The sequence below is a fragment of the Pempheris klunzingeri genome, chromosome 3 (genome assembly GCF_042242105.1).
Source record: "Pempheris klunzingeri isolate RE-2024b chromosome 3, fPemKlu1.hap1, whole genome shotgun sequence".
NCBI lineage: Eukaryota > Metazoa > Chordata > Actinopteri > Acropomatiformes > Pempheridae > Pempheris > Pempheris klunzingeri.
This window is the reverse complement of record NC_092014.1, coordinates 5,307,558-5,318,899: the sequence shown is the minus strand read 5'-3', so window position 1 is coordinate 5,318,899 and position 11,342 is coordinate 5,307,558. Positions and strand designations below refer to the sequence as shown.

Sequence of the window (11,342 nt, the reverse complement as noted above, 5' to 3'; positions counted from 1 at the left end):
ATCCCATGTATAGGGGAATAAAAAGTAAAAGATACACTTGTCAAAATAAATGTACTATTAAAAGAACTAATGCTGTTAAGTCATACTACTATGTACTTTTTACAATTTTAGCATTTGTTCAAAACTTTGTCAAGCACAACTTGTATTCTTTATGGAAAACAGGAAAGACACTGTCACTGAGTTTTCATAGAAGTGATGGTGGATGCTTGTATGAAGCGAACATAATATATGCATGAAATAAAGCATTAAAGGCATTAAATGATCAGTATGATAAGCTTACATGCCACGTACATGTTTACTTAAAGGGCAGCGCAGATATATCAAAATACTTTAAGAGTTTTACAGGGTAAATTTGTATTGAACTTTAATGAGCACCTGCGTTACAGTATTGATAGTGAGGTCTTTGTGAGGAGAGTCAATCGCTTCTGACAAGGAACATTACTGAGGAAACACTGGTGGCCATTTCTACAATGGCATCATGTCAATGTGAAACATTACACCTCTGCCTTTTAAAATGTTTGATTTGTGTTTAGACCTGAGGGTTTGTTCACCGCCTTGTGATCCAGGATGGTGCTAAATCCAGGGAAGTTGACGTGAGTAGATATTAATTCTGAGTTGTAACTACAAAAACTAATCTGATGATGACAGACTGGTAGTAGGTTCAGCAAGTTTAAACTCTGCCTTCATTAACTTCAATCAAGCAAATGATGTGTTAAACTGAATACAAACATCAAAAGGGGGATTTATTCAACAAATTTATTTCTTACTCAGAGTGAAACAAGATTGTTACATGATTGATATGAATTCTGAATATTCCACACCTATTCTACAGTCACAGTCCACTTACGAATCTCTGTCAGCCCAGCTGTAGAATAAAGAGCAAGCTTTCAAGGTTTGAAAATCATCCATTCACCATCGTCAAATCTAGAAATGGACAGAACGCTGTGGCATCATGTAAACTCTGACAAGAAAAAAAAAAAGTACACAACTCTCTCAACTTTACAATACTTGAGATTTCTTAAACAATTCTGAACAAATTAATCTAAATCAAGAATACTTTGAACAAAAGGCACAAAAAAAAATATTAAGAGGAATAGTTCAACATTTTGGGGAATACACTTATTTGCCGTTTAGCAGGGTTACAAATGAGAAGATCGGTCTCCTGTACGTGTTGCATATGGAGCTGGAGCAGGGGGGGGCTTTGCGTAGCATTAGGACTGGAGAACGGAGGACCTGGCCCTGTCCACAGTCCAAACATAAGTTCATCAACACTCAAAGAGAGCTGATTGGTGGGCATCCATAAGTTTTTGACAATCTTCTCATCTAACTCTTGGCAGGACAGTGAACAAGAGTGTTTCTCAAAATGTGGAACTTTTTGCTTAAACGAGAAATAAAGTTATACGAGCTCAGATTCATTAGACCGTGAAAAATGGTGGGAGCAGGTGTGTACATTTCTTAATATGCCTGGCAATGAAATAGGGTTGATGGGGCTGCGGGGGTGGTCACTGACTGGTCCGATGTTAAGGTTGAGAAGTCGCGCGCACACACACTGGGTTTAAAAGTCATTCATCATTCTTGTCTTCCTCTTCGACCTCTGCTGCCTCGACTCCCTCCACCTCCTCCTCCTCCTCCTCCTCTTCATTTCCCATCTCACCCTGTAATCCCTCTTCGCCAATCTCATCGTGCACCACATATCCCTCCTCCTCTTCTCCAACTTCAAAGCCTTCCTCCTCCTCCTCCAGGTTCTCCTGCTCCTCCTCTCCCTCCATTCCAAGCTCCTCCTCCATCTTTTCCTCCTCTGCTACTTGCTCCTGCGCTTCCTGCGCTTCTTCCGCCGTTTCTGTTGCTTCACCTTCAACGCCCTCTTGGCACGTCTCTCCTTCAGCCACCGGCTCCTCCTTGACCGGTGTTGCCTCCGTCTGGCCGTCTGCTGTCTCGGTGGTTAAATCCAGTTCAGACACGTCCATCACCATGGGGTCTTCTGGATCCTGGTCGTCTTGGTTACCGGTGAATGGGTTTTCACCCTGTCAATGGAAGAACATTTATAAGTACAAGTTGTCAATGAGGCCCTACATTCATGATCAAAGGGGGATATTTAGGGCTCATCACAATAAAGACATGGACCTGGCGTTATGTGTACAAGCATGGTATGACCGGTACTTAGACTGCATGCCATCAGCAATGATGAGGCCATTTCTTGGCACGACATTTAAAAACACAAACCAGCTAAATATACCCTATATTTAACCAGGAAGCTCATTTGGTAATTCCAGTTCCTCTTTCTTAACGGTACCACTACATTTTGACTTTAAAATAGCAACCTAGCAATATAGTATTAAAATGATTTTTTCCATTTCATCATCTTGAGCTCAGATTGCGTTACAGTGTAAAGTGATTTAGAAATGAAGAATGGGTAACTGTGATGCCATGAAACTAGTGAGGGTTAAAAACAGGCAAATATTTCACTGTGACCGTCACATTTGCATAGCAAACTGCTTTAATAAATTTAGTGCAACTTGGAACATGCCACTGTACATACCTTGAGGTAGCTCTCCAGCTTCTTGCCAATGAGTTTGTGGTTGAGGATGCTACGAGCAACTGACAGACTGGCCCTCTTGGATTGCTCCATCATACCCTTGAATCACAGAGAGAACAGCCCCGAGTCATACATAGGACAGACAACAAAACACTGAAAGAACAAACGTCATTACAAAAGTCATCCAGCACTGACCGTAGCTTTTCTAATTTTATTTGTACTGAATCAGTCAGTACAGGGTTTTTTTTGGGTGCACCACCACATCATCTGGTGTGAGGAGTATTACAGCTTAACAGTTGATTCTAACACCACTGCACAGAGCACAGCGGACTGATCAGAAATGGTGCAGACATTATTTAACCCAGTTAAGTAATGTTATAAAACACAAGTTCAGCATTATATTACAAATGTTTGAGTGCCTTAATTTTAAACAGAGAAATGTGGCAAATTAATCACTCTTTAATGCAAGGCACAACAATTCCATGAACTTATCTAATTACAATAATTTTAACCAATGCTGCAACTTAAATCGATGTAATCACCAATAGTTACATGAAAAAATGCTTTTTGTTGTTTTCCCCTTTTTTTCTTATGTTACATGTTGCAGGAACATGTACAATAGATTGTATGTATGCTATCTGTAAGTCAGCATTCTATCTTCCTGGCTCCACCTTGTCTGGACAACTGGTCAGTCCATGGAAAGGTCATTTCTTTCTTTGGGGTACCCCCTCACATATCTGAAACCAGATATTACTTGAAGAATCCTATATATGTGGAAGCTTTACTCTGTATTCTTTAGTCTCATCTGTGCCTGTGATGTTAGACTCAGAGCTTGTAAAATACATAAAGCTCTTGAATGCATCTTGTTGTCCTCTCTTCATTACGAACACAGAAAAGCATCCCTACATTCCCTCTCTCTCTCCCTTTTCTTTTAATCAGTAGGAAAAAAAGCACAACGTTTAATTTTCTATAGAATAATGATCAATGTGGGGGCGAGCTGCCTTACATACCTTACGGTTGTAGTTATGGTCAGGAGACTTGATGTGTTTCTGTATCAGGTGGGGCTGCATGGGAATGAAAAGGTCACATGCTGCGCAGTGGGCGGCTTCCACCTTCCTCATGAAGTGCTCCATACCGAGATCTACAGATGTGAGAAATATCTGCAATGAGCACTCACTTAAAATCTCCCCATCTTACTTCTGTACACACACTGCTGCTGCTGCTTCTTACCCCTTGTGAGGTCCTGCTCTTTGTACACCTGGCAGATGGCAGCACTGTGGTTTTCCAACTGGCCAACCCTCTGCTCTGTCTTCTTAAACTTGTTCTGCAAATACTCCTGCAAACACAAAAAGAAAGTTTTTATTAATTTACACTTCATGCAACAGATTTTTCCTCAACGACTCTGGTGACCTTGCTGCATGTAGTACAACCAGTGTACCATTATACCGGGGCCCAGCCCACCTATCATGCCTGACCAATGACAAATTGATTTCATTAATTTGTTCTTATAATGAATACATAGACGTTGAGTAAGTAAAGTTTAGTTTAAGTATTGTATATGTTATTGGGGGGGAGGGGTCAGATTGTTGTGGTGAGCCCAGGAACCTGTATCAGCAAACAATTAGTGCTTGTGATGGACACTTATATTACACCTGTATTAGACTGAAAGTTTGCATGTGATGTTTGGCAGTCACCTGAAGGAAGTCTGTGGTGGGCTTGGACAGTTGGCTGGAAAGGAACTTGAAGTGGTCCTTGTGGAAGCGACTCTCAAGATGGGTTTCCATTTCCTCCTTGTAGAAAGAACGGAACTTGCACACAGAGCATGCAAACATCACCCTGAAAGAAAAAGGTCCATCAGAAAAAAGCAGGGTGAAGAAGAGTGGAAGAAACCCAGTCCGATTAGAAATGATACACGATCATAGGTCAGTAATCCCAACAAGAACATAGGTGCAACAATATACAAACATGTAAAAACAAAAGGCAAGAAAACTAATAAACAGAGAAAAAAGCAGACGGAGCAGGGTGAAGGAGTAAATCTTGACCCAGAGTTAGGGGTGTCCTCTCACCTTTCCAGGAAGCCCCTCCTCTTCCTCATTTTGGGGTGCTTCTCCTGCCCTTGGACTGGGGTCAGTTTGCTTTGTGGACTTTTCTTCTCCTCCTGTTTGGGTGAAGCTAAGCACAAGAGCAGGAAGAAAAAAATAAAAAAAAATAAAAAAAATTAGAACGGCTGTATTATCATTATACAATGTGCAATCATATTTGAGAAGGGAGAGCTGCTGTGAACATTGTGCACCGCCATCTTGCTCATGTATAAAACGACCCAAAATGAACACCGTGTAATTATAAGCAAATTATTTAAACTGCATTTGTGTAGGAAAGATCATGTCACAAGCTTTTTGATCCATGATCACCATTAGCGAAAATAGAAAAAAGAAAAGAGAAAAGAAGGAGAAACTGTAATTAAGCTTACCTTTATCTCCGTCCACAGTGGGTTGAGTCTCCTGTGAAGAAAAATAAACCATTACTTATTTTAATTTGGGGGAAAAAAAGCAGCTGATGATTTAGATAACAGCCACTGTGTCCATCTCAAATCTGTGCAAAAGCATGATGGATAATGAAAAAGCCCACAGAAGAGCTTTTATTCTAGCGTTCTTTGTCAGTGCAACAACACTATTGCCGTTATTCAGCAATATAGTGACTTTGCATTTCCTTCTAAAGAACACTGATTGCATTTGAAGAGATGCTGTATTGTTTAATCACATCAAATGGTCCAGTGGTTTATTTATGAGGGTAAATTAACTCACTACGTGCCAAATTGAGTGTTGCTGTAGCACAATAAAGACACACATAGGACTTTATAAGACACAGTTCCCATTAAACAAGCCCCATCTTCTCACCGCTGCTGCTTCAGTCTTTGATTCACTGTCGTCGCCATTTTTTTCTGGTTGCTCTGCAGAAACACACATCATCATCATCATCATCATCATTCCAAGCTGGGCAGGGGAATATTGTCTGCTGAGTGGTGCTTTTGTTATTTTGACAAAGTACCTTGGGTAGCCTCTGACCCTGCACTCTCTGTCCGGTTCATCTTTGACTCAGGCTCATCAGATGCAGTAAGGGTCTGCTTTCTCTTCTTTTGGATGTCACGCTGTGGTTTCACCTGCTACAGTCAACAAAATCAGTTTGCACTCACAAATACATTTTCAGCCCCCCCCCCCAAAAATAAAAAACCAAAAACATATGGACAATATAACCAGAACTTATCATCAACACATCAACAGTCTAGACTTAATGCTGTCAAAGCCAATTAGGAAACATCTTCCTTCATTGGGCATGTCCCCATTAATAGTGTTAGCCTTATCTTAACACGACCCAAGACTGGGGCAAAAGGAACAAAAAAGAAGAAGAAAAAAAATCAAAATAAAATCCAGAAAGTGAAACCATTCAATACCCCACAGGTATACAAGACAAAGATTTGGGCAGGGAGAGTTGACACTTGCCTTTACTGTACAAAAGGGCAGTTCCATGCGTCATTTCTGACCACATTAAATAAGGGCTGGGTGGAGTAAGAGGGGCAAGTGATGTGTCGAATGTGTGTCTGGGATTATTTGTGACAAAGTGCTTTACATGGAACATAGCAGGTACTAGCACTTTAGGCTGACTTGCCAGTTGGTTGACAATACAAAATGGAGGGAATCAGAAAGGGCTTAAATTTTGCCCAGTGTCTGAGGAGGTCTTATTTGGCTGGAGGTACTTACTTTGTTGAGGGGTCTCTTGCGGCCTCGCTGGCGGCCAGCCCGTGGGCCCCCTCCAAAATGCCTCCCAGGAAAGTCGTGAGGCCCTTGAATGGAACCCTGATGGAAGCCCCCACTCTCAGGGTACATACGGTTGGACAGGAGGGATGGGAGCTTGCCTCTACCACCTCCTGGAGAGTGGCCGCGGTGGGACTGGCCACCACTACCACTTCCCCGCCCACCTCCGCCTAATGGAGTGGGGTCAGACCTGCGGCTTCCAAACCCTCCTCCAGCTCCTCGACCCCCGGCACTTCCACCCCTTCTGGGGGAACGTCGGCCTGCTCCAGCCCATCCTCCACCTCCAGAAACACCAGAACCTCCTCCCTGGCCACTGCTGAAGGGCTCCCTCATATTCTGTCGCATTTTAGCGACTCCATAGGAAGAGGAGGGGCTGTCAAAGCCTCCTCCTCCCCCTAGCCCAATTCCCCCTCCGAAGCCCGAGCCTCCTCGCTGACCCAACAGCATGTTGTCCCCACGGCCATCGCCATAACCATAGCTACCGCCGCCAGATCTGTAGAGATCTCGGGAGGAGGTGAGAGCAGAGGAGCGCGAGTCGAATGACTCGTACTGGTCATACCTGCGGGAGGGAGGGAGGGAGAGGGTTGATAGAGAAGAGCAGAGAGCAGGGGAGGCAGGGAGGGCGGTCAGGTTTGGATTTCTCCACCTGTTTTTCCTTCTCCTCCATGGTCTCGCTTTCTCATATTCGTTTTCTTGTCACTCCCAGCTTTATTTCAGAAACCACATTAGATCAGAAATTGATGATCCAAAACAAGTTAACACTCCACTTGTGGTCTTCTACGATACAGTGCTGATTTTGCTCTTATCATTAAGATTACAGATACTCATCCAACCACTTTCACTGGTGGAGGTTTAACAGTATCCTGCTCATTAGGGGAAATGCAGTTTCTTAAGGCTTTGAAACCTTGACTGGACATGAGCATGGTCCGTCAGAACCAGTGGTGTCTTGAGAAAGGTGCAAGAAGAGAAATATCCTGGGAAGCGACTGGATTATGGTATACTCAATACTCAAGAAGGGGGATGGAACATTCAGAGGGATTTTTCCCCATGGGTTTTTGTAGATACAGCAGGCAGCTTTCAATTAACAGTTTGGCTTGACAAAGTAATATCAAGCTAACGCCTGTAAACTCATCTCTCTTGTGTAACCTAAAGCCAGAACACAGGGTTAGGTCACATGGAGGATGAGAGAAACAAAGTGTGTGAACACATAAGAACAAAGGCAAGACAAAGGCAATGTTCAAGAAGTGCGAGGTAAAGATGGACTGGCTTCATGTGCAAGGATGTCAGTCTGATACAAATGAAAGTTGGTCTGTAACGTCACCACCAACAAGGGGCCATGCATTTTCATGACATCTAAGGTTTTGAGGAATCACAACAGCAACAACATTTTCTTCCCAGCGATTGGACAAACCACAACATAGCAAATGAGGAGCATTCAAAGCTTCCATGGATGCGAAGGCATTCAAATGCAGCCTGTGAGCAACTCACACCCTTTTCATCCCAAAGAGACATTAGGAATCGTTAGGATCCCATTGAAAACAAGGTGGTTCATCTCAAAGTGTTTATCCTTATCAATAAACTTGCAATCAATCAATTCAGGCATATACATTTTTACCAAGGCTGAGTGTAAAGTGTAAGTGAATGCATTAAGCAGGCTGAGAGCCCAATTGACTCTCGTAACTTGTCTTAAAAAAAAAAACAAAAAACAACTAGATTTTCAAACAGTGGCATATTTTTTGTTATTGTTTACATATATTTTACAAAAGTCTGCTGTACTACAAGGCCACACCAGAGAGGCTTCTTTAACTTTAAAGTTAGCAACAGCATTAGAAGGCCTAAGCATCTTTATGACAGCGTCTATGACAGCTACACGTGAGACAAGACATTTGCTGAGATACTTTGTCAGATGTCTCTAAAAACAAGCGATATTTAACTGGTTGGTAATTGTCCAGGCATGAGGCAACATTCAGAGACACTGTTCTCAGTTAACCAGATGCCACATTTAGAAGCTGTGTTATTTACTTGTTTAACATGAAAGACACCACTGGGAAATGTAATAGTCTCACTGGCATGAGCGGTAGTGGTATCTGATGAAGACGGCGTAATGCACAAGGCAAATAACAAGGGGGAAGAAAAAATTATTACCTGTCACCCCGAGCCCCTTTCAAACCGCCCTCCAACTGAGTGAGCATGTCCAGACGCTGGTTAATCTTGGCAATGACTGCATCTGCATGAGTGCCTGCGGATGAGAGCAGGGACCCTCCCGAGAGACCTCTCTTCATGTGGCTGTGGCTGCTGCCGCCGCCGCCGCCACCTCCTCCTCCTCCTCCTCCGTAGCCCCCGAGCCCAGACATCGAGTCCTTATAACCTCCCCCATACAGGTCAAAGCCACCAGAACCTAACATCATAAAGAATTAAGAGATGTAAATGACCACTGTCACCCATATTACAATAAAATAGGTTGGCACTGAATTTACTAAGTGTATAACTATAGTACGTGTTTGAATATGTATCTTGTATTATATTGTATAGGTATTGTGTGCTCTGTGCTTTCTTAACAGTTTGTTATGTATATGTTATTTGTTACATTAGTGCCCTATCAAGTGTCTAACCATGTTTTTCTCTTGTAGATGCATTTTACTGTTTTTTTACATCATGGCCAGGGGACTACAGATGAAAACTACTGTTAGGAAATAGAAAATGTGCAGGCACGCTTATGTTAATACATTTATGCTTTATTATCATGAAGTTTTAGCCTGATGCAGGACTGTGTGATAGTTGCTGTGACCTTTACACAGACCAAAGAGATGTGTGTTGGTGTAGGATGTATCAGACTGTGCTTGCATTCTTGAGATAAAGAAGAGTTCGAGAAGGCCTTGAACAGTGAGAAGTCAGCGCACCTGCGCTTCCCATCAACCGCCCCTGCAAGGGGGAGAGGGAGCAGGGTGCGGCGGAGGACTGCTGAGAGGAGGAACTTTGCTTATACATGTTGCATATATGCTTGAAAGACACTGAGACCGCTCAGTGCAGATGTAGAGCTTTGCCTGTACTCCTTGTTTGTTGCAAGTAAAACTTTGAACTGAGATCTCTGTCTCTGGGAATTTATCTTGTGTGTTGGGAAATTAATGGTACGAACTAACAGCGAAAATACAGTTCTTGTCTTATAGAAATAATTTCCTGCCAACTACCCCTCTGGCTAATTCTGGCTTTTTTAACCATGTGTAATCATGTGTTTTATGAAATTGTATTGTCCCCTTTCAAATAAACTAAAAAATACTAATCAATTAAGCAAAATGGACTGATGGAAAAAGAAATGACTAATTCAGGCGGTAATAAAGATAATAGAAGCGGCAATACTTTCTTCATCCCGCCTGTTACAAATCGTTTAAAAGTAAGAGTCACGCCACAAAAAGACAAAAGGCAGCATTCAGTCAAAATTATTACTATGTGAGGTTGCTCTCGTTGGATTACAATGACTTGGCTGTAGCCCTTCAATCGAGCTTAAAGTTTGGGTGTCCTTGTGTCATAATGCAGTGCAGGAGTACGCTCGCTCATTGTCTTACCTCTGCTGCCTGACCCTCCACCTCCCCAGCTGGAGTAACCTACATGAGGAGAGAACAACTGGTATGAGTACATGTGTCCAAATAGTCAATTGCCAAAACAACATTAAGCAAAGTCCACTGGACTAAAAGGTTAACTGAAGATACTGAGGGATGTCCCATGAGTGTTCAGCTCCACAACAGCAAGCCCCCTGGGTTTTCTGCATAATCTCATCAAACTATTAATGTGTTAGTTTTATCGTTTCACAGCTTTTCCAGTGAACAACTGTCTGTGTGGCGGCGATGTTAAACCAACTTATGCTTTTATTGAGGCGGCCATTTTATTAACCACCCTTAAAAAGTCTGTTATTCCCACACTGACTCCATTTTAACAAAACCGACCAGCTAATTTGAATGAAATTATTTAACACGCACTGCAGCAGCCTAACAAAGGGCCTCACGGCTCTCTGTATTAGCACACTAGCAAATAAACAGCCTGATGAAGAAGTGGCTAACCTAGCTAGCTATGCTGTCTTAATGCTAGCTATCGGGCCTGGTATTCCCGATAACGATTTTTCGTTTGCCCTGAAATGCAGTCATTAATCAGACCAACACCACAACAGATAGGATAGAAATACTAAACAGTTAGCTAACACTTCTTTGTCTCAAGCTACAGCCGGCTACGGGTTGCTGTTGCTAGGAAGCTAACCATCAGAGCTAGCTAAAGGCTAACATACAGCGGCTGTGTAACAAAGCAAGCGGCTAAACGGAGAGCTAAATGCAGCCATGCTAAATGCCTCCGCGTCTATATCACCGGTGTATATTTACCAGAACCGTAGCCTCTGCTGTCCATGATCGCTTTAACACGCTGTTGAGACAATCCGGTCGTAAAGAGCAGCAGTAGCTCCCGTGCTGGCTGCGCCTTCAGGCTCTTTCAAAACGGCGAGAGGGACCCAAAATCACGTGACCCCCGAGGCCTCGTGACGTCACTAATCGCTGGTGTTTGGGGACTTTGGTCCGCACGCGACTTATTGAGGAATTAATTATTATATGTGCATGACTCCGACATTGAAGATCATTAATATAGTAAAAAGATCATATAATATAACAAGAAGGTCTGAAATTGGAAACATTTTCCCAAATATATCTACAACATTACATTCGACCAGTTATGCCATCACAATAGAGTAATGCTTATTATAAACAGAGTGCCTTGGTGTTTTCTTGTGTTTTTGCCTGTATTCATCTACACCTAAAACAAACTCAGTTTGAGTCCAGGATGCGCTCCTACCCTAAAAGTTTGGATGAATCCTGTAAATTCAAATGAGGAAATCAATGAGCAACCAATGGTTCGTTGTTACAGTCAAGCATTTGATAGTCAGTGGTGACAGCTGCTGGTCAGCACTCAGTATTGCACACTTATACAAACAGGACTCACACATCAACATCTTTCAT

General features: G+C 42.6%; 1 protein-coding gene across 3 annotated transcripts; it reads right to left on the bottom strand.

Moving 5' to 3' along the window:
* Nucleotides 1-742: 742 nt before the first annotated feature.
* akap8l (A kinase (PRKA) anchor protein 8-like) lies at nt 743-10,833 on the bottom strand. 3 transcript variants are annotated; one of them, XM_070827667.1, is made up of 13 exons: nt 10,716-10,833; nt 9,912-9,950; nt 8,494-8,746; nt 6,295-6,907; nt 5,585-5,699; nt 5,434-5,486; nt 5,007-5,037; nt 4,603-4,708; nt 4,231-4,372; nt 3,767-3,872; nt 3,547-3,677; nt 2,540-2,635; nt 743-2,024 (listed from the first exon to the last, which is right to left on the bottom strand). In XM_070827667.1, exons 1-13 carry the CDS (start codon nt 10,738-10,740, stop codon nt 1,563-1,565), a joined length of 2,172 nt encoding a protein of 723 aa, XP_070683768.1. In that variant the 5' UTR covers nt 10,741-10,833; the 3' UTR covers nt 743-1,562. The 3 variants fall into 3 exon arrangements, with proteins under 3 accessions (XP_070683768.1, XP_070683770.1, XP_070683769.1); XM_070827669.1 differs by having other exon boundaries at nt 5,007-5,034; XM_070827668.1 differs by having other exon boundaries at nt 5,585-5,696.
* Between the last annotated feature and the right edge of the window lie 509 nt (nt 10,834-11,342).